The sequence below is a fragment of the Caretta caretta genome, chromosome 3 (genome assembly GCF_965140235.1).
Source record: "Caretta caretta isolate rCarCar2 chromosome 3, rCarCar1.hap1, whole genome shotgun sequence".
NCBI classification, from domain to species: domain Eukaryota; kingdom Metazoa; phylum Chordata; order Testudines; family Cheloniidae; genus Caretta; species Caretta caretta.
The window spans coordinates 205275532-205299089 of NC_134208.1; the positions used below are offsets into that span (position 1 = coordinate 205275532).

At 43.8% G+C, this 23558-nt stretch overlaps 1 protein-coding gene across 1 annotated transcript; it reads left to right on the forward strand.

The window, feature by feature from the left end:
• The first annotated feature begins 317 nt into the window (after window positions 1-317).
• Window positions 318-23343, forward strand: SEC23B (SEC23 homolog B, COPII component). The gene is made up of 20 exons (XM_048842459.2): window positions 318-472; window positions 4074-4309; window positions 6484-6541; window positions 7266-7352; window positions 8289-8525; window positions 8950-9035; window positions 9784-9928; window positions 10841-10999; window positions 11870-11985; window positions 14184-14307; window positions 15327-15407; window positions 15822-15911; window positions 16506-16612; window positions 16800-16953; window positions 18461-18538; window positions 18847-19008; window positions 19506-19592; window positions 20327-20482; window positions 21323-21388; window positions 22776-23343. The coding sequence occupies exons 2-20, from the start codon at window positions 4089-4091 to the stop codon at window positions 22863-22865; spliced, it is 2304 nt and encodes a 767-aa protein (XP_048698416.2). The 5' UTR covers window positions 318-472; window positions 4074-4088; the 3' UTR covers window positions 22866-23343.
• The last annotated feature ends 215 nt before the right edge of the window (window positions 23344-23558 follow it).

The window sequence follows — 23558 nt, forward strand, 5'->3', positions numbered from 1 at the left end:
CACCTCAGGGGGGCGAAGGCAGAGGCGGCTTGGTGAGGGAACCTCAGGGGAGCCGCACCCATGCCCAGGGCACAGAGAGCTGGCTGGCTGGGGGATGCCCACATCACCAGGACTCACAGCTGCCCTCCCCGCTTCCACCCCCATCCGCCAGCGGCCCACTGGAAGGGCGAGTCAGCGCTAACCCTGCAAGGCCCCGCCCACGACCGGGAGCCTCATGGAGCCGCCCGCCATACTGGATGCGGGCGGAAGCCCGTAACGAGGCGCGGGTGCCCTCCGCTGAGACGGCGACAGCAGCCGCGCAATGGTGCCGCCATCTTGGGCAAGGGCAATGTAGCCGGCGAGGCGCCCGCGCCGCCATCTCGCTGTCGGGCAGCCCCGCCGCTGAGCTGGCCTTTCGGGCGCGGGCGCTGCCGGGACACGGATCGTCGGGCGCTGCGAAGCGGAGCCGGCAGAGCGACAGCACCGCGGGCAGGTGGGTGTTCGGGGGCGGCGGGAGGGCAGGTCTCGGCAGGGCCCCCCGGTGCTGAGGCTGGGGAGGGGAGGAAATGGGAGGGGGGGGTCCGCCAGGGCGGGAGGGTTCCCCGGGTGGGGGGAGGGGGCGACGGCTCCCCCCGGGCCAGTGGGGAAGGTGCCAGGGGAGGGGGACCCCTGGGTCAGGGGAGGGGTGGGGTGAAGGGGGTCCCCCGGGTCAGGGGAGGGGTGGGGGATGGGGCGAAGGGGGTCCCCCGGGTCAGGGGAGGGGGTTCCTTTCCAGTGGGGGATGGGGTGCGAAGGTCTCCCAGTGGGGGAAAGGGTGCGGGGGTCCTGTGGGTCAGGGGAGGGGATTCCCCCAGTGGGGGATGGGGTGTGGGGGCGAGGAAGGTCCCCTGGGTCAGGGGAGGAGGTCCCCCAAGTGGGCGATGGGGCAAGAGAGTCTCGTGGGTCAGGGGAGGGAGTCCTGCCAGTCGGTGGATGGGGTGAAGGGGTCCCCCAGTGGGGGGTGGGGTCAGTTTCCCCAGGCCACTGTAGGAGGGGAAAGGGCCCCACTGTTGCTTTTGGGGCCGCCTCCTCTACGATTTGGGACTTGAGTAGGGCTGCTCGACCTGTCCAGGTTCCCCAGTATTGTCCCGTTTCTGAGGTCACTGCCCCGGGAATCTGTCGGGGTAGCTATAAGATGTTCGGGGTGTTCGGTGCTCGCTGCCCAGCTTGATGTGCTCAGGATCATCCTGAATATTGTGCTGGTTTTGTACTTTGGAGGTGGCAACCCTAGGGCTCAGAGAACGGGGGGAGGATCCCCTGGGCCTCTGTTGTGGGCAGTGAAGGAGGGACAAGGACCCCCACATCACTGATTCCCCCACTCTATGTGGAGGTTGGTGTGAGGCCACTGTGTTGCTGTTGGAGTGGGATGGGGGAGTCTCCCCCAGTATGGGGTTGGCAGGAGGGGCCCTGCCTCATTATTGCATTTTCTGTGTAATTTTTGGTAAACCTTTACTCTCTTTCACAGAGGAAACAGCTAAAATTTCTCCTTTTTTAAAAATGTTGCCCTGATCTCCTCACTCTCTAACTAACACCCGCAGTTCAACAAACTTCACAAAGACCTTCTGAGAACATCTTGGATACAAGCCCCATTTAAAACTAAAGAGGCAAGAGGTTCCTCTATTAACCCAGGATTAGCTAACTTCTTTACGTCAGGATTAGTCAATTCCGTCAGCTCCTGTTTTGTGATGCTATCAGCCTGCCTATCTGACTCACAGGCTCTGCTCAGCACAGGGACCCTGGTGAGGGTGTCATGATGTTTAGATGCAGCTGAGTGGCTCACAGGAGAGAGCTCTGAACCCTGGGGATGGGGTTGTGTGTGGAGCACTTAGAGGAAGTAGTACTGTGTAGAGGGTTTGAGGATTCCTCCTCACATCCTCAGCCGTAAGACCGATGCAAAGAATTTATTTAGTTTCTCCGCAATTGCCTTATCATCCTTGAATGCTCCTTTAGCATCTCGATCGTCCAGTGGCCCCACTGGTTGTTTAGCAGGCTTCCTGCTTCTGATTTACTGACTTTTTTTTTTTTTTGCTATTATTTTTTGAGTCTTTGGCTAGCTGTTCTTCAAAATTTTTTGGCCTTCCTAATTATATTTGTACACTTCATTAGCTAGAGTTTACGCTCCTTTCTATTTTCCTCATTAAAATTTAACTTCCACTTTTTAAGGATGCCTTTTTGCCTCTCACTGCTTCTTTTACTTTGTTGTTTAGCCATGGTGGCTCTTTTTTTGGTTCTCTTACTATGTTTTTAATTTGGGGCATACATTTAAGTTGAGCCTCTATTATGGTGTCTTTAAAAAGTTTCCATGCGGCTTGCAGGGATTTTACTTTTGGTACTGTACCTTTTAATTTCTGGGTAACTAACCTTATTTTTGTGAAGTTCCCCTTTCTGAAATTAAATGCTACAGTGTTGGCCGTTGACCATTAACATGCATATGGATCCTAACAGGGACTGATATGGTCTTGCTTTTGAGCGGGTCTGTATTTTCTGGGATGCCTCAAGGATGGTGGGCAGTTTCTTATGTGTCGTGAAGGTGCTCTCATATGGGGTTCCCCAGGATTTCATCTTGTCTTGTCTTGTTCAGTGTGTATGTGGTGCTGGTAGACAGTTTGGTAAGGCAGCAGGAATGATGATTTCTTCAGTATGCTAAAGGAACTCAGCTCTCTTTCCATGCCATGTCTTCTGTAAGATGTCATCAGGCAAATTATTCTCTGACGGAGATTGGGACATGGCTTCACATTAGGGTGACTGACACGCAACCCAGCTGTGACTGAGAGAATGCTTACAGTGAGTATGAGGGAGACATTTCTTCTGTCTGCATCTCTGCTTAATGTTTGTGTCTGTGGTTGGTTTGTAAGTGCACCTGAGGATCTTTTTATCTCCACTGCTACCGGAGTCCCAGACGGCAGTGGTGGTCAAATGTATTTCCTACCTGCCCTTGGTGAGGATGTTGTGTCCTTTTCCTTTTGGATACAGACTTTGGCCTGATTAGCCATGCTTGTGTCACCTGTAGGATCGATTATTGCAATGCACTTTACATGGGTCTTCTCCTTGCAACCCTTTAGAAATTGCAGCCAGTGCAGAATCTCACGTAGGGATTTCAGATAGGGACCACGTTACACGATGCTCCATGATCTGCATGGCAACCAGTGATTTCCAGGTGAAACAGCACCTTATATTTCTACCTTGAAAGCCCTAAATAGTTTGGGGTCTTTTTGTCTCTTGCTGCCACAGAGCAGAGATCATCTGAAGTGTTCAGGCTAACAGTTCCCTTTCCTGCTACAAACAGGGGAGGGCTGGCAGCAAGATGTCCTCTGTGAAAGGTCCTGCATTCTACAACTTGCTTCTTCCTTTGGTCCACACACATTCTCATTTGGTGACTTTCAGGCTGTATTGGAAGCCTGACCAGTTTTCTCCAAGCCTTCCATGGGGTAGCCTGCAGCCCAGTCAGCACACAGCTGCAGCCCACGTGACATTCTCAGGGTCATACAGGTAGTATATATACTGTGTGAATGCAGCCCACATAACACATACAGAGCTGCATACGTGGCCCACAGTAGTAAATAGGTTGAGAACCACTGATCTGGAAGCTGTGAGGCTGAGGTCGGCAACAGAGTTGGGGAACTGGGGTGTTTACCGCAAAGAGATGCTCATGCTTAATGGGGAATAATCTTGTGTGAGGGAGAGGTCTACCTGCAGCATTTGGGATCTGCTGATTTCAGTTGGCTGATTTCAGTAGCTTGGCCAGAGCACTGGGTGAGAGCTTAATAGATGTGGATGTACTCATACTGGCTCATTTTATTGTGGGATTGGCTAATTTCATCATGTAGGGCCTGATCCTGCAGTGGCTTGTGTATGACTGTAACTTACTCGTGTGAGTAGTCCCACTGATGGGTGTCCATCTTTGCAGAATTTCCGACTTTTGATGGTATTCTCTTTAGGGCTGGAATCTCGTCATCTTGTGTTTATCTGCCAAGTGATAACTCCCTTGTCGTGCTGTCGCTCAAGTGAGTGGTTCCTGAATGAACATGTGTCATATCGGTTGTCCTTTCTTTCAGAACCTTGAAGATTCCATGGCGACATATCTGGAGTTCATTCAGCAAAATGAAGAGCGAGACGGAGTGCGTTTCAGCTGGAACGTGTGGCCTTCCAGCAGGTTGGAGGCTACAAGAATGGTCGTACCCTTGGCCTGTCTACTGACTCCCCTGAAAGAACGTCTAGACCTGCCGCCTGTACAATATGAACCAGTGCTTTGCAGCAGGCAGACTTGCAAAGCCGTGCTCAACCCGCTTTGGTATGAATTTCTGACTTAACTCTAACCTCTGAATGTTAACATTGGATGGAAATAGAGCTTATCGCAATCTGTTTTCCCTGATCTGCATCCCTTTCCTTCCCCGTCTCTCAGGCCAGGGCCTGTTCCAAGAGACCCTTCAGATTAGGTGTCCTGAAATTTTTCAAACACTTGCACACGTAGTGATAAGTAAAGAATGCCAGTCTGCTAGTCTGGGCTGCCAGAATGAGAAGGAAGCAGAAATGGGGTGGAGAGGCAAATGGTTATCCGAGCTCGGGGGTCAGCGATTCAAGGGAAGCCAGCACTGATGTGCAAATAGCTACATATATCTAATCACTGAGACGTTGCCCTTGTGTAATGTTAGTATGCTGTGCACCTTAAACTGAATGAAAAGCATGGCTAGCGCCTAGAGGCTGCAGTGATGGGCGTATTAGTCGAGCCCTGCACAGATACAAAATTGGTCTCTGCATCCAACCCACAAGCCACAAAAGTGGTCCATGGATATCCACATCTGCGGATATAAAGCAGTTATCTGTGGATTTGCAGGGCTCTACATATTAATTAGGGCCAGGAATGTCTGAAGAGACTGGTCTCTGTGCTTTTGGTGGCAAAGTGGGAATTTGAATCAACGCTGTAGTCCTCCTGGATGTAGGTGAGGTTTGATGTAAGTAGAAAGGTTTTGTTTGTGTGTGTGCTTTTATTTTAGGGGAGGAAACACTTTCTGTGTTCTCAGACTCCCATGATGATCTTATGGACATGCGTGTCTTCTGAAAAGTATTGGGAAGAAGGTGTTGCCAATGAGATCAACAGGAAGTGTGATTGTAAAGGAAGGCTAGAGAAGGGGTAGGCAACCTATGGCATGGGTGCCAAAGGCGGCATGTGAGCTAATTTTCAGTGGCACTCGCAATGCCTGGGTCCTGGCCACTGGTCTGGGGGGCTCTGCATTTTAATTTAATTTTAAATGAAGCTTCTTAAACATTTTAAAAACCTTATTTACTTTACATACAACAATAGTTTAGTTATATATTATAGACTTATAGAAAGAGACCTTCTAAAAACGTTGAAATGTATTACTGGCACGCGAAACAAATTAGAGTGAATAAATGAAGACTCGGCACACCACTTCTGAAAGGTTGCCGACCCCTGAGCTAGAGGAAGGAGAGTACATCCAAGTGTTACTGCACTAGTCTTCACACTATAAAATTACAGGGGCTAAGGGGGCCAAGCTTTTTGGAGCAGGGAACCATCATTTTGTTTGTACATCCCTTGCACATTAGGGTCCAGCTCCAAGACTGTGCATCATAGATCCTACTGCAATACAAATAATAAATAACAGTAATATTCCACTGACTTGTGGCATCTGTTAACTATCAGCTAGTTACGCGTTGGGAGCAAAAACACCAACCCCAAAACACAGGCTGAAAATTGAGAGGTGACTTTATTCCGGTGTAAGGACCTTCCCAGGGAGAAAATACTGGGTACTAAAAGGCTCTTTAACCTAGTGGAGAAAGGCAGAACAGGAACCCAAAGTCAGACAAATTCAAATTAGAAGTAAGGCACAGATTTTTAACAGTGAAAGTGGTTAACCATTGGAACAAACTACTGGGCGAAATGGTGATGCCTTTCTGAACTAGATGCGTTATGTTCTCTTGATGTCTTCAGATCAAACCTTGATGTCTTTCTGGCAGATATGCTGGTAGTCAGACACAAGTTATTGAAAAAAGAAAAGGAGTACTTGTGGCACCTTAGAGACTAACCAATTTATTTGAGCATGAGCTTTCGTGAGCTACAGCTCACTTCATCGGATGCAGTGAGCTGTAGCTCACGAAAGCTCATGCTCAAATAAATTGGTTAGTCTCTAAGGTGCCACAAGTACTCCTTTTCTTTTTGCGAATACAGACTAACACGGCTGTTACTCTGAAACAAGTTATTGAGCTCAATATAGGGGTAACTGGATGACATGCTGTGGCCTGTGTTCTACAGAAAGTCGGACTAGATCTACTGGTTCCTTCTGGCTTTAAAATCTGTGTTTCTGAGGTCCTTTAACTCGGTCATTAAAATTAAGAAAATATATTGAGTGTTTTTATTTTCTTTCATCTCAACTGTAAAGCCTGGTAGGTGTTTGGCTATAAAATCGATACCTTTGTACTAAATGTCCCACCTTTCCTTTCTTCTAGCCAAGTTGATTATCGTGCCAAGCTCTGGGCCTGTAACTTCTGTTTTCAGAGAAACCAGGTAGGTTGGGAAAGTGCTTCACTTTCTCATTATCTTCTCTATCACCTTCATGCTCTCTTCATTGAGTATTCAATTGATAGCATTCTCTAGCGAAGGGTAGAAATTTCTGCTAATGAGACCCTTCCCCATGGCCTCTTTCTCTTGGTGCACCCAGTTCAGCATTTCTTTTTACTCAGTGTGATGTGAAAGCAGTGGAATCTCATCTCTTCTAGTCTTGGTTCAGTTTTGCCAGTGGCTGTTTGCCAGCACATGTGCTACAGGCAGCTGATCTGTAGTTATTTTTGTGCCTTACATTTTCATCATATTCTTTGTGCATGTTGAGGCCAGGGCTCATCATTGTCTTTTGTTCTTCTGAGTATGAAACTTGCAGTGCTGTAAGTGGATGTCTGCTGTCAGAAACACTGTGTGTCATCTGACTAAACGATTCTCAGTTGCTTTCTAATTGAATTATGCTTCAGACCTATACACATGCTGCTAACCACCACTGCTATCCATTCATAATGAAAAGCAGTGAAGAACCAATGCTGCATTTTATTCAGGTAAAAGAGTTTGCTGCTGTATCAGGAAATAAGCAATTGAGCAACACGTACTTGAATTCGAAAGCTTTCCTCCCTTGTACATCATCCAGCCTTCATAATGCAGGAGATATACCTGCTGTTGTACATTTCTTCAAATAACCTGCACAGTTAACTTGCTTTTTCTAATCCTTGCTTCTCATTTTCAGTTCCCTCCAGCGTATGCAGGCATATCCGAAATAAATCAGCCAGCAGAACTTATGCCTCAGTTTTCCACAATCGAATACATAGTGCAGGTAAGTGCATCATGGTCAAGCTTGGGATTCTCAGAAAACATTTGAAACACATATGTATGCTGTAAGATTATTTAAGATAACTTGAATAAAGTGTTTTCATGAGCAAAGTGCAGTTGGACTTTAGGTTAATTAAGCACAGTTTAAACTCCCTGCTGTTTGTCTGATCTCTTGGGTTAAGCCATTCTTTTTAGCTTTTTAATTTAAATAAGTTTCCTCTCAAAATCTGTGTATACAATTTTCATGTGAAGACTGGAGAGTGGAAATGGATGCAGTTTCTTACGTTTAGCATCCAGATTCTCTATTTTAATTAAATAGAAGCCAAACAAGCCATATTCTAAGCATTTGTCTACACTTGGAAATTGACCGGAATAGCTATTCTGCAGTAGCTGTTCCTGAATAACTCCATGTGCAGACATCCTTATTCCAGGACAAGAGTGCCTTGTTCTGGTTTAGTTTAACCCATTTCAGAATTAATCTGTGTGTAGACAAGCCCTTAGTCTTGTTGTTATAGACTGTGGCCCAGTCCTGCCAACCCACTGAGCAATGGGTCTCTAAAACCAGTTTCATAGTTCAAATAAGTCAATGGAGAGATAAATGTCTCCCAGGTCTTTGTCCTGCCTGCATTGTGCTTTGTTCTTGATGCCTCCAGTCATGAGAAAAGGTGACCATCTTTTGCTGATCCAGTTGCGGATCTGTTTTAGCTGTTCTCTATCGTTCAGGAGGAGCGCTGTGATATTCCCGAAACAAGATATTTTAACTTGCTGACTTTTAATGGATATTTGTGAGTGAAAGACATAAGAGTTTTCTTATTTCTGTAACCATTGTGATTAAAATATTTTGTTTCATTATGAGAATTCCCAGCCCAAGGAGGGTGGGCAGTATGTGTCACTGAGAGCATATACAGATTCATAGTAAACCTTTTTCTTTCCACAACAGAGAGGTGCACCAACCCCACTGATCTTCCTTTACGTTGTTGACACGTGTCTGGAAGAGGAAGACTTGCAAGCATTGAAGGAATCCCTGCAGATGTCCTTGAGTCTGCTGCCTCCAGATGCACTGGTGGGGCTGATCACATTTGGCAGAATGGTCCAGGTTCATGAACTGAGCTGCGAAGGAATTTCCAAGAGCTATGTTTTCAGAGGGACCAAGGACCTGACAGCTAAGCAAATACAGGTGTGTTCTGCCTTCTCTTCCTACACTTAATCTAACATGTAATTCCATTTAGGTCTCTTATCACGTTCCCCCCATTTTCAAACTCTTGGCTTGTAGAGAGCAAATAGGAAGGATGGTCTAGTGTTTAGGGCACTAACCTTAGGGAGACCTGGTTCAATTTCTTGCTCTGCTGTAGACTTCCTGTGTGACCTTGGGCAAGTCACTTAACCTGTCTGTGCCTTGGTTTCCCCTGTCTGTTAAATGGGGAGAATAGCAAACTCACAGAGGTGTATGAGGATAAATATATTAAAGAATGTGAAGCAGTTAGATACTAGGGGAAGAGGGGCTAGATAAATACCTCGGATCAGTAGCTAGATAGTAAATAATAGATCTGATGTTTAAGTAATCAAGTTTATCCTTCCCACCGCTTCCCTCTGTCTTGTAGGATATGCTGGGTCTTACAAGGCCTGTGGTACCCGTTCAGCAGGGAAGACCTCTTCAGCCTCAGGAACAGCCACCTATTTCAAGCAGGTAAGTGGCTCAGTGAAACACACTATCCCAGAAGGGCAGGACAGAGCCCATGTTCACATTATGACTTGTAGGACCCAAACCCCTAAATGCGGGTTTCTTAAAGACAATCCTTTGTAAGATGGCTTGAGTTCTCTCATTGCAATAACTTGTTTACAATTGTAGATCTATATTGATGAGGTTTATTTGAGCAGCCTATAGTGCTTTCATAGTGTCTGTTTCTTACAGACTCCAAAAATAGCGCCATCCACGCTGGATTTCTATATGGAGCCAGCATTTGAAAACTTATTACTTAAAGTGTAAGCAGAGACTGCCTTTTTATTCTGTGTTTGTACAGTGCCTAGCACAATGGGACCTTGGTCTGTGACTGGGATTCCTAGGCACTAATGAAATACAAATAATAATATTGTAAAAGTCGAGCAGAATAATGAATTATTAGAAAACAGCGGGAGTTTGTTTCCAGATTAAACTGTTTTTCCCTGTGTTGGGTCCTAGCTCATGTGCTCTCTGTCACTCACTCACTCATAAAGCTCTCGTTCCGTGGTCAGTTCTCTTGTGCATTTTGGTGGAGTAGCTTTTCCAAGTCCTCATGCTATGTGCTCTTTGTATCTTGCTCTGATCAAATTGTGTATCTGTTCCTTGTGCCTGTTTTGAAAACTTCAGGTGTAAGAGGTGCATTACTTTGATACAGTTTTTGGCAGCAAAGACCAAACCAATAGGATTTATAATTGTTCATTTTGAATTCTTGCAGGTTCCTGCAGCCCGTACAGAAGATTGACATGAACCTGACAGATCTTCTTGGGGAACTACAGAGGGACCCGTGGCCAGTGACTCAGGGAAAGCGACCCTTGCGATCAACTGGAGTAGCTTTGTCAATTGCTGTTGGTTTATTGGAGGTAATCCTAATTCACTCTTAATATGAGATTACCTGGTAAAATTAAAATCTTACGGGATTATGCTGTGCTTGGCCAGTATGTCTCAGTATTTGAAAGACTTGGTCTGTGGCCTGATTGTGTATCAATAGGGTTCATGGTCCATTTTGGTCAATTTCATGGCTAGAGGATTTTAAAATTAGTTAATTTCATGTTTTCAGATATTTACATCTGAAATTTCATGGTGGCGTAACCATGGGGGTCCTCTCCCAAAAGGTGGTCAGGGTGGGGGTGGGTCGCAAGGCTATTGTCGGGGGGTCGTGGGATTGCCACCCTTACTTCACAGCCAGAGAGGAGAGAACGCGTTTTTTACGGCCATGAATTTGGTAGAGCCTTACATATCAGATGTGAGTGTAGTTTGTCACATCCCTTAACTTTTGAAATACCTACTCAACTTTGTTATGGGAAAATGACCCTACTTGACTCCTCCTGGGTGTGATGTCAGGGATAGTTACGCTTAAATAATATTTGAAAGATACTTTGTATGAGGGCATTCAGGAATCTCAGAGATATTTACAAACAATATTTGGCTTTCAGATGCATCAGAGGCTCACTGCATCTCTGTGGAATCATACACTGGTTTTGTGGATAGATCACCTGAGGCATAGGGGGGAAGATGGGAGCAGAAATCTGGGGTGGGAGCATGAAATCTGTCCTCCCCTTGTTTAGAAATTGACAGTGGTGCATCAGTCCCCACTATTCCATGTCAAGAAGGCAGGAATTATTTTTTAAGGGAGCACCCAAACACTCCCATCATAATCAGCCCCCTGATGTGCTAGGTGCTGTACACAGAGGTAGACAGACCTTGCCCCAAAAAGTATATTAAAAGTATTGCTGTCCTTTAATCTCTAAAATAAGGCTTTAATTTTATTTTAGGGCACATTTCCAAACACAGGGGCCAGAATAATGTTGTTTACAGGCGGGCCACCGACACAAGGGCCTGGCATGGTGGTAGGAGACGAACTGAAAACCCCCATTCGTTCCTGGCATGACATAGAGAAGGACAATGCACGGTACATGAAAAAGGCCACAAAGGTAGGTCTTGCTGTCTGCTAAAGCAAAGACACTGCTTCTGCTGCACAAACGATGTCGTGGACCTGCTGGGTATAACTGGTTTGGGTGTTACGGTGTATGTGGTGGCAACATAGTTGTGCCAGCTCATGGCTCTAAGCCACCCCTAGGGAGCCAATAGCTAATCCTAGGTCTGTATTGGTGAGCTGCACTTCACCCTACTAACCCCTTTGTGCAACTTTACTAGTGACAAGCACGCTGCTTCTTCGTGGCCCTGAAGCCTGTATGCCCAAACATGGACCTGGGTCTCCCTCAGATACAGATGCTGTTTTTATTACCTAGGTCAAGGTATAAGGCCGGGTTCTGTTCCACCAAGTCCCAAACAAGGCTAAGTCTCTCAGTCCTAGTCTGCATCCAGCACAGGTCTCTCTCCAGAGAGCAAGAAGGTATTTTAGCCTCTCTTCCTCAGCCGTTCGGAGGGCAGAAGGATTCGACCCTCAGTTCCAGGAGTATCCTAACCCCTCTTCTCTTCCTGGCAAGAGAGCGCATTTGCATCTCCTGCTGAGAACCAGTCAATCTCCAAATGCCTCCTGGGTCTTCTTGACACATTGCTAAGTGGTTAAAATGTGCTGTATTTACTCTGAATGTACAGTGCAGTTTGGAGATGATAACAAAGGTCATAGAAGTGAAACGCAAGCTCTAATGCAGTGCTCGTTGTGTATTGTGGCTCTGGGATTTGGGGCCCTTACTTTAGGGGTGGTATGTCACCATTAAAATAGAACATGCTTTCCCAAGGGGCAAATTCCTGCTTTGGCCCCAGCTGTAGAACCCAAGGAAATCCTTACCTGCCTATTGGAATGTTTTAAAAACTCTGCGTGCCCTTTGTCTCCACAGCACTACGAGATTCTAGCTAATCGCACAGCAGCCAACGGCCACTGCATTGATATCTACGCCTGTGCTCTTGATCAGACTGGCCTTTTGGAGATGAAGTGTTGTGCAAACCTTACTGGGTATGTCCTCAGCCCTGAGCAGTGAGCAAGCATGGCCCTGTCTTTTGAGGGGGAAGAGTGGGATAGGAAATGATTAGTTTGATATAAATGTATGGAGGTGAAAATTATTGTCATTTCTCTGATTCTAAGCATTAGCAGTCAGATCTTGTGTCTGTTGTATTCAATGGCAAAGCTGCCATTGACTTCAGTAGCGCAGGGTCGTACTTCAGGGCAGCTTGTATGGGATGAATTTTGATGCAGTCAGTGGCAAAGCAGATGTCCTGTTTAGAGAAGGGTGATTTAATGTTTTAACCAACTCCTAAACCCTGGATGCGGTCTTTTTCTACAAACACGTTTTATTTCACTGAGACTTAGCAAGGACACTTCCAGAGAGGAGAGCTGAAAAACAGATTAAGCAGTGACATGATGAGCAGTGGCATTATGAGCATAATGTTAAGTGCTTGTTAATCCTGCACAGTGTCATGCAAAATGAAATTTTCTGCAGGGACCAGGAGGGCTTGGTTATGGGCTTGGTGCTAAGGCACTGGATTGAATTTGGTTCAGGGTAGTAGCAGAATTATAATTTCTTACGGATGCTAGGCCTCTCTGGAGTCAAGAAGCCAGTGCCAAGAGTCATTTCAGTCCCTAGTGGGCATGTATCCCCAGTCCAACCATCATCATTTGCACTGAGTAGCACCCTTGCTGGTGTCAGAGTAACAGCCATGTTAGTCTGTATTCGCAAAAAGAAAAAGAGTACTTGTGGCACCTTAGAGACTAACCAATTTATTTGAGCATAAGCTTCCGTGAGCTACAGCTCACTTCATTGGATGCATTCCATGGAAAGTGTAGAAGATCTTTTTATACACACAAAGCATGAAAAAATACCTCCTCCCACCCCACTCTCCTGCTGGTAATAGCTTATCTAAAGTGATCACTCTCCTTACAATGTGTGTGATAATCAAGGTGGGCCATTTCCAGCACAAATCCAGGGTTTAACAAGAACGTTGGGGGGGGAGAACAAGGGGAAATAGGTTACCTTGCATAATGACTTTTTTTTTTTATTTGCAAATTGGATACAATTAACTTAGGCTTGAATAGAGACTGGGAGTGGCTAAGTCATTATGCAAGGTAACCTATTTCCCCTTGTTTTTTCCTCTCCCCCCCCACCCCAGATGTTCTTGTTAAACCCTGAATTTGTGCTAGAAATGGCCCAACTTGATTATCATACACGTTGTAAGGAGAGTGATCACTTTAGATAAGCAGGAGAGTGGGGTGGGGGGAGGTATTTTTTCATGCTTTGTGTGTATAAAAGGATCTTCTACACTTTCCACAGTATGCATCCGATGAAGTGAGCTGTAGCTCACGAAAGCTTATGCTCAAATAAATTGGTTAGTCTCTAAGGTGCCACAAGTACTCCTTACCCTTGCTGGTGGCATTTGCAGAGGTGCCAACCACTACATGGATTATTGTAGGGACTGTCTGTCTCTTTAATCTGCCAGTTGAGATCTACTGGGCCAGTTATCTGGAAAGTCCCTATGCTCGTCTTGCTGGCGGCAAGGTGTTTTCGATAGAAGATTCTTAGCTCTAGAATTGCCTTCCCTTTCTTGGTGTGATAGACCTTCAGTCTGCGCTATTAGGCCCTATCCATTTACTCGGGCTTTTTCTGAGGAGGTGAGTTAATTAGAAGAGGATTTAGTTGGTGGTTGTTTGGGGGTGGGGGAGTTCCGTAATGTGTCAAGCATCATCACTGCTAGGGCATCAAGTAGTTTATGAGTTAGGTGCACTGCATGCATTGGAAAATAAACAGATAAAGACAGAACTACCCTCTAGCCCTAGAATTCGGTTTCCCCAATCTCCATTCTAGCACACAGATGGGGAAGACTGCACTGCCATTGCAAAAACTGTTCTGTGGCCAAACGGACAACTCCCTGGCTGTCAATCTAACCCCTTTCATAAACACTTACTGTACTTTCCATTTTTGTGTTAACCCAGAACTTGCTCCTTTGTGCCCTGCTCCTGGGGGTGGTGCCAGCATGTTCAGATTTGAGGATTGGAATGCATCCTTCCTGTAGCTAGTTCCTTACTTTGCAATTCGCCGTGGAAACTTTTAAAAAGTCTGTCTGTCTCTGTGTGGTGGGAGAAGGGTAGGAGAGGGACATCTTTTGCAATTCCGTTCCAGTTACTTGTTGTTTAGTTCCCTTGTCATTTTCCTTTCCCAGGGGTCACATGGTGATGGGAGACTCTTTCAACACTTCTCTCTTCAAGCAGACATTCCAGCGGGTGTTTAGCAAAGACTTCCATGGAGAATTCCGTATGGCGTTTGGTGCTACGTTAGAAGTGAAGGTGAGAGATAGGGCGCATTAAACAGACCGAACAGATAAATCAGTAAAGAGCACTCCGATGTAACAGATTGTTAAATAGTTGGTTCTGTCTAGGATGTAAACAATGAAATACTTAAGCTTACTTTGCAACATTTTAGTGAGTTATTTTAAATTTCCAGTGGCTCTTAGTGATGGAAGCAGCAGCCAGAGAGAGTGTATGTTTTGAAACCAAGCCTGTTTGGAGGAAATACTAAGATCCTGACACTTAGTATCTAACCTAACTCCTCAGCCTTCCAAGCTGTTCCATGCAGGCAGATCCCTGCACTTGGTGCTGAGCCCCACTGACTTGAAGCATCCATGTCCCTTGGGCTGCTGGAAGGGAGGAACTTTCTCTCTGGTCCCATCTTGGAGCCTGTTGAATAGTGAGTGGCTTGGGCTCTGCTGCTCTCCCCTTCCCCTGCCTCCATTTTTGGTGTTGTCCCTCCCCACACTGAATAGCTCCAGTGCCTGCAGCTGCAGCAGGAGAAAGAAATTGACCAGATTTTTGTCACTGTCACAGACTATGGATATTTTGGGGTGTTTTTCCTTAGGGAAAGCTTAATCTTTGCAGAGATGAATGGCTTGGCCCTACTTGCCCTAACTGGTCAAGGACAATTTCCTACTCCCACAGGCAATTGTGGGCTTGTGGTTTTTGTCTGAAATCTGATTATGTAGATCAGAGGTTCTCAAACTCTAATCGTGGAGTGGCGTTCAGAGATACAGTCACGTGGGCTACATTTCCTCCCCTTCACGGTTGCACAACATCCCTGTGGCAACTGCAACAATAGCTACCTTGGAAAATTAGTGGATGTGGTTTAACTGTCTTTTAATGTAACTTAGCAGCTGGAAAGGAGGAGGAGAAGGCAGCTCCATGTGACCTGCCAGGTTTCTGCAGAGCAGTTTGGGAACCTCTGATCATCAATGTCTTTTCTGATTAAAGCTGAGCGGCTGTGTACTTTGTTTGACTGATTTGATTTTCGGACTTTTCTGACCCTATTTTAGACTTCTAGGGAGCTGAAAATCTCAGGGGCTATTGGACCATGCGTATCACTAAACGCTAAAGGACCATGCGTCTCTGAAAACGTAAGTTACCAACATGGAAGATCTTTCATAAAGAAGTAAATAAACAGTGCAAAGCCCAGGCTAGAGGTAAATTGGGTGCATTGTGGAGGTGACATGCTTGGTCTTTGAATGAGGGGTGCGGTCTCCTGCAGGGCTGCTCTTAATGTGTTCCACGGATGGCTGACCAGTGGAAAAAGATGACTGGTGTCCTTGGAGAAGACAGCTGAATCTGGCTTCAGCTGTTAAACAGTAAAGCTTTCATTTAATTATTTGTTTTCAAGTTCACTTTTGGACTTTAACGTGTATCTAGGTGTGAGATGCAGTAGAAGGCACGTGCTGAGTCTTACCTTTGGTCAGAATTTAAAGTGGTCTTAACTTATCCTGCACTAGAGAAAAGATCACCACTTTCTTTTTTTTCCTTTGAACCCTCTCCAGGAACTTGGTATTGGAAGTACATGTCAGTGGAAAATCTGTAGCCTGGATCCCAGCTCAACTCTTGCCATATATTTTGAAGTGGTGAATCAGGTCAGTCCAGTTTTTTTCCTCATTCATGTAGAGTTACAGAATACTGTTGTCTATAGTAGCCAACACCTCCCTAGCAGATCCCCGAAGAGTAATTACAATGGTCCCTTTGTAACGTATGAGATACCAATTAACAAGTGTCATATCTAGAAAAAAACAGTCTCACACAGACTGCATTCATGCTCCTACTTGCTCTGCTGATGAAAAGCACGATAAGAGCTAAGTGATAAATGTTTTTACCTTGCACAGTGACGCTGTTGTTTCTCTTTTCTCTTCCCTACCTGTTATACTTATTCCATGTGCTTTTTTTCCACTGTTGTAGGGATGAGAAACTGCTCCCCTCCTTTATTGCCCAACTGATGTAGAGCCTGTTAGCAAAGTATCTAATTAACTTGCCACCCCCATTCTTACTCTGGGGTTGCTTAATACTCCTTATATTTTCCAGCAGCGCTGAAAAGTGACCACCTTGAGCAGCGGGACTGAAGCTTGCAATTATACTCAGGCCTGACGTATAATGCATTGCAGTTCTTTTGCTGTTCTGTAACTCTACCCTAGAAACGCTTCATGAGAGTAACACTTTATTCCTCTGTTTTGCAGCACAATGCACCAATACCTCAGGGTGGCAGAGGCGCCGTGCAGTTTGTCACTCAGTATCAGCACTCCAGTACACAGAGACGCATTCGAGTAACCACCATTGCCAGAAAGTGAGCTCCATAGGCCAGTCCCTACTGTATTGTTCTTTGATGGCAGAAGCGTTAGTATAATCTGTATTTCTGAATTTTTCCAGCGGTCTGGGTGGATTGGACGCAGGGTGTTTTGCCTGTACAGCATGATCCAGTTTTTGTACTTGGTAAAGATGAATGTATGTAGCACTAACTTTGCTATTATCAGTTGGGCAGATGCGCAGAGTCAGCTCCAACATATAGAAGCGGCGTTTGACCAGGAAGCAGCTGCAGTGTTAATGGCTCGTCTGGGAGTCTACAGAGCTGAGTCGGAGGAGGGACCTGATGTACTGCGATGGCTAGACAGGCAGCTAATCAGATTGGTAAGTGTGATGGGCGAATCTTGTTGGGTTAAATCTGAAACTGTGTAAACTACTAGGCTCTGTCTACACCTAAAACGCTACAGCTGCGCTGCTGTAGCTCTTCAGTGTAGACACTCACTGCAGCAACGGGAGGGGAGGTTATTGCTGTAGTTCTCCACCACCCCGAGATGTACTTAGATCAACAGAAAAATTCTTCCATCAGCTTAGTGCTGTGTACACTGGGGGTAAGTCACAGCTACAACTCTCAGGGATATAGATTTTTTTCACACCCCTGAGAGACATAGCTGTGCCAATGTAAGCTTCCAGTGTAGACCAGCCCATAAACATCAGCTAGTCCACTACTGATCATTTCAGCAGAATCGTCCAGCTGACGTGATTATATTACAACGCCAGACTGCCTCCAACTTTTCTACAGGAGCCAAAAGTCCCAGCTGCCGAAATCTCCAGCTATGCCCCAACGGCTTTTAGGGCTGGTCTGTGCTAACAAATTAAATTGACCCAGCTACATCGCTCATGGGTATGAAAAACCTACACCTGGAGTGATGGAGTTAAGCCGACCTAAGTCCCCGGCATAGGTGGTGTTAGGTTGACGGAAGAATTATTCTTTCGATCTAGCTACCGCCTCCTGGGGAGGTAGATTAACTACAGCAATGGGAGAACCCCTCCTGTCACTCGGGTAAGTGTCCATCCTGAAGTGCTACAGCAGTCCAGCAACAGTACTGAAGCCGTGCTGCTGTGGCATTTTAAGTGTAGACATAGCCTACAATGCTGCTATGTTGTGTTCGTACAAAAGCCTGTGGCATGTCCAGTTCTGAAAATGTGGGGTCAGTGTAAAATAAAAGTGAATTGAATACTAAACAAATGCGAGGGGCTGGCTACTGCTCTTATTTGCAGTGTTCATTTGCATATTTCAGTCATTAAAACCGTCGATTTTCAATGACACTGCTGCAGAATTTCCAGTCTGCTGTTGCAGAGCCAAGGAACGTTGGGCCAGCCAGTGTTTCGTAGCATACAAAACACCTTGGCAATAATGAAGCCTAAGTGATGTGATATACAAAGCATTAAATGAGAGCCAGCTATCAGATCATAACTGATCCAATAAAAAACATTAATTTCGTGGAAGCAATTTTTTTCCCCTTTAGTTATTTTTAATCTGACCTTTGTACTAAGCTTATGATATGTATTTACATGCTAAAATATGATAAGTGAAGATGGAGTCCAATCATTATTCCAGAAACAGCCCCGCATATTAGTGACTTAATTGATAATGTGAAAAGAATATAAGAACAGCCATACTCTGTCAGATCAAAGTCCATCTAGCTCAGTATCCTGTCTTCCAACAGTGGCCAATGCCAGGTGCTTCTGAGGGAATGAACAGAACAGGTTAATTATCAAGTGATCCATCCTGTGTCATCCAGTCCCAGCTACTAGCAGTGAGATGTTGAGACACCACATTGTGTAATGTTTCTCTGTATTACCCGTTGGTAATACGCATTCCTTCCAACAGTGTCAGAAGTTTGGACAATATAACAAGGATGATCCGAATTCCTTCAGACTGTCAGATTCATTTTCTCTGTATCCCCAGGTAAGGACTCCACTTTGCATAGACATGGAGATGTGGAAAAAGGCAGTTACAGGCAGAAATGTCAAAACACACAATTATGATTGTCTGATGATTTTTAAATTTGTTGTGATGCAAGTCAGCACCCTGGCATGCAGTTAAATGCTGTAAACGATTGGTAGATGAAGCTTCCAAAGAGTTAATTAGAGGAAAGACTTTGGCAGTAACTTATTGTACATTCAGACTGGACTTGTGAATAGGGAGGTTAAAAAAAAAAAATTCCATTTTTTTTTCTTTTTTCTTTTCTCATTCATCTTTCTATTTAAATGTAGTTTATGTTCCACTTGCGACGATCTCCATTTCTTCAAGTGTTTAATAACAGCCCGGATGAATCTTCCTATTACCGTCATCACTTTGCCAGACAAGATCTGACCCAGTCCCTCATCATGATCCAGCCCATCCTTTATTCCTATTCTTTCTCTGGACCACCTGAGGTAAGTCACTGACTTGCTATGTTGAGCAGAGAGCTTTGGAACAGTCCTTAATAATGTCTAGTCAGTCATCAAAATGGTACTGTTTTATACAAATGGTCCAGCTTGTAGTATGGTCTGCCTTTAATTAAGATAATTATTCAGAAAAATATTTGTATTTCAAAGACAAGTATAGTCTTTTAAAATTCTAAAGTTGTGAACATACAGTAAACATAATATTCTTTTGATGAGAGATTCTTGTCCAAGATCATTTCAAATCAAACTCATGTAGTTGAAAAATAGCTTTTCTACACATTATATTTCCTGCAGAAACCTTGATGATTCGTTCCGCGATACTTGTGTCATTGGCTACAGTCTGAAATTTGCTTATTCGGACTGATTGGCACTCAATTGATTCTGTTGTGTACTGCTGTAGAACAGTGATCTATTGCACTGAACTTGAAGTTTAATACAGTTCTGAGGGCATCATGGTGACTGACTTCTCATTTTATCTTTCCCAGCCTGTGCTTTTGGACAGCAGCAGCATTCTTGCTGACAGAATTCTGCTGATGGATACTTTCTTCCAGATTGTAATCTACCTTGGTGAGGTACAGTGCAAATCATGTGTCTTTCTCTTGTTACCCTGCACCATTACTGTGTGTGTAAAACGAGCCGTTTGAAAAGCTTGGGCTAGTGTAATGACACCAATGTTAATTCCCCTGAAATATTGCCTCTAAAGGCATGTCAGTTTGCAATGGCTCAGTTATCTGCTTCCTGTTTTTTGAAGAGATTTGGTCTCCGCGAGAGATATGCACACAGATCTAATTAATGTGAATGTGCGTTGTATGTACACCTGAGTCAAGCAGGAGGAATCATCACCTTCCTGTAATGTTGCAGTTTGAGCCAATCAGCTGTTTTGTTGAAATCTGTTGCGGGAAGGGGTAAATTTGTATGTGAGTGGAGCAGGTCTCTGTAGCCTTATAAACACTACAAGAAAATGATTACTGCCATGGTATTTAAGTCTGTTAAACTAAGAAATAGCAATTTTTAACAATGCTGTGCATATCCCTCATAAATGTATATTTTGATGAACTTTAAACTATTGGTTATTTTCAACAAATTGCTCTTGCAGCTCTACAGAAATAAATGTAGATATTTGGCTGAGTTTCTCATCTTGTTAGCATGTTCTTTATTTGAATTCAGGATTAGACAAATACTAAGTAATTGACTAAATAATAAAAATGTGTTTCCTATAACATTTTACTGTTTTAAAGCACAAAAGTTACAAAGTGAGGGGTAACATGGAGACTTCTCTCCTACTTTCTCTCTTTTCCTCCAATAGACGATTGCACAGTGGCGGAAAGCTGGCTACCAAGACATGCCTGAATATGAAAACTTCAAGCATTTACTGCAAGCCCCATTGGACGATGCCCAGGAAATATTGCAGACTAGATTCCCAATGCCGCGTTATATTAACACTGAACATGGAGGCAGTCAGGTACGGCAAAGCCTTATCCAGGAGCACGTGTCTATTACTTTTGATTGAAGCAAGTTCATAGGTTTAGTAATAAGCTGATTCTGTAGACTAAATAACTTTGCAGTAATTCAACCCTCAAAGTGTACAGCCTATATATCTTTCCTTGTGAGCCCTTACCCTAATAGTCTGTTTTAAAAGCGTAGTTTAGAAATTGTTCATGGGACAGGCCTTTGAAATAAAAGGGTGCAAAAAAGAAAATGGTCAGATGACATACTGCATGGAGAATAAATGATAGTTACATATCAAAACGTATCTAGCTTAAGTAATACATTCAGTGCAACTTTGTTTATGAGTCACGCTGGATTAGAAGCCTAGTCCTGGCATTCTCTCTTCCGAAGCCTATGGCAGCATTCATAACTAGCAACAAGTGGGAACACTTGTACCAACAAAAATTGGTATAGTCCATATGCCTCTGGTAATAAGAAGCTATTTAGCTTTATCTTCCTCTTATTCCCTTCTCTGCTTATCACACCCTCTATAAAAGCAGCATAACTGCCACATCAGTTAGCAGCAGTAACTGATGTCCAAAAATATTGGTCAAATGTTTAGCTATTACAGTGATCAAGAGATGAAAACCATTGCATCATGTGGTTACCATAGTGATATCCATAATAGATATTGCATTGGAACTTTAGTGGGACATCAGTTCAAGTTAAATGAGAAAAAAATATTCTCTAGACAAGGGCCTGAAAGCAAAGGCTAGCCAGACTGCTGTGGTGACCTGAGGTGTGGTGATAAGTCCTGAAGGAGTTGATGTTCTTTATTTTATTATTTTTGTAATATTTTGTTTGTTTTTTACAGGCCCGCTTCCTCTTGTCTAAAGTGAACCCCTCTCAGACTCACAATAACCTCTATGCGTGGGGACAGGTGAGTTATGGAGGAGTTACTGCTGTTGGAGGAAGGACAGAAGCATGCATATATAAGATACACATTTTTAAATTTATATTTTCCTTCCCCATTCTATTTGCTTTCTAATCACATAGCATTAGGCTATGAACAATGGCTTGCTTAGTTCCTGTGGGTTGCTTTAGACCTCTCATGCTTCTCCCCTGGCTAGCAACTTTCACAGACATTGATGCCTTGATGATTTGAAATTCTGTCATGTTTTGTGAGGGGAGAAAACATCTCCCTGTAACAATGGAGCTAAGAACGGAACTTCTGTGTGTTGGCTCTGATAGTCACAGTATTTAAAAACGGAGAAATGTACAACTCAATTCTGAGGAGTCAGATTTTCTTTATAACCTAGACATACATCGTGTGTTCATTACAATAAATATCAACTGATTAGAATATACTAGCTAAACTAGATGAACAGGGAACAATTAGATGAACAAAAATAACTTGCACATTCAGGATAATATTTTCAAACCTCGGGTTTCAGAGGAACAGCCGTGTTAGTCTGTATTCGCAAAAAGAAAAGGAGTACTTGTGGCACCTTAGAGACTAACCAATTTATTTGAGCATGAGCTTGCTGATGAAGTGAGCTGTAGCTCACGAAAGCTCATGCTCAAATAAATTGGTTAGTCTCTAAGGTGCCACAAGTACTCCTTTTCTATTTTCAAACCTGGATGTCTAATGTTAAGCTCCTAATTTTTTTTTAAAATTAAGATCCTAAATAAAGGTAACATGATAATTAGTGGGAACAGTAATCTGCTTGTTGGGTCCTGAGCACCTAAACAGCTTTTGCTGACTTCAGTGGGAGCTGCCAGAGCTCAGCAACTCTGAAAACCAAGCTACTTTGATTTAGGCTGCACTTCCAAAGTTTCAGGCAGTCAGGTTTGAAAATGTTGGCCACAATATCATCTTGATCTACCCTTCACTAACTGGTCTGATACCATTAGATCACAGCTGGTTTACATTAGTACTCTGGTACTATAGAGTAAAAATATTAATAATAAATGAATCAACCCACCAGGTATAAGTATACTGCATCTGAATATACAATGTGCTTGTTTTTGTGTCTGTTCATTCTTCCTCTACCTTTATGTTGTCTATGTAAACTTTCCGGGGCAGGGATACACAGGTTGCTTCTTGAATAATCAATATTTCACTCTGTATTCTTTTGGGAATCCACAATATGGAATGTTGTTGCTTTTGTTACCAAGCAGCTTCTTCCCAATATATCCTTATGCAATTGATTTAGCAGGCAATTAGGGTAGAGCACTGAAGCCTGACATCCTTTCAGAACAGTCCTAGTGGTAACTGTGTTTGCTTTGTTCTTAGTTATTTACTAATTTATTTTATATTATTGTAGGAATCAGGATCTCCAATCCTAACGGATGATGTTAGTCTCCAGGTGTTCATGGATCATCTGAAAAAGTTGGCAGTGTCAAGTGCATCATAACTTTGACTTAACAAGGAAGTGACCAAAAAAAAAAAGCGAAGAATTACTGGGATCATGGTGACAATTAGTGTGGAAAAACGTACTACATTCCTTTCCCTCTTTGAGATCAAGGCTTTTAAATATTACACAAAATGAATATTCAAGGAGAGTTTTGTACTTAGTTCTTTTAGTTTTTAATTTATTTGTATTCCTTTTTTATGTGATCTCTCTGATCTTTATTTTTTTCATACATTGCAGCCCAAGGATGTTTTAGCTGATATAGATATTAATACATTTTTAGATTAATTTTAATGGCCTGTGTGTAATATAATTAAAAAAACAGTAACTTGCCTTTCAGCAGCTTCATCAGGGGGACTATACTGATGAAAAATAAAAGTGGAGGAGAGCATTTAGTGCTGGACTGAACTTGTGTGTGTGTGTGTCTGTCTACGCTGAGAGGTTGACTTTATCACACAATAAAGTACACTATGAACTTGAACTTTTTCTTTGTTCTTGAAATCTTAGAATGCTTCATCTTGTTACTTCATTATGTTATGGCTCAGACCTGCTCCTGTATATAGGGTTATGTTGATGAAAAACATAAGGACTTGATCTAAATTACCTTTATTAATTTCCAGCTCTGTTGATTTGCATTGACTTCACTAAATTGACTTGCATTGACTTGTAATTACAGGAATTTTAATATTGGCTTTG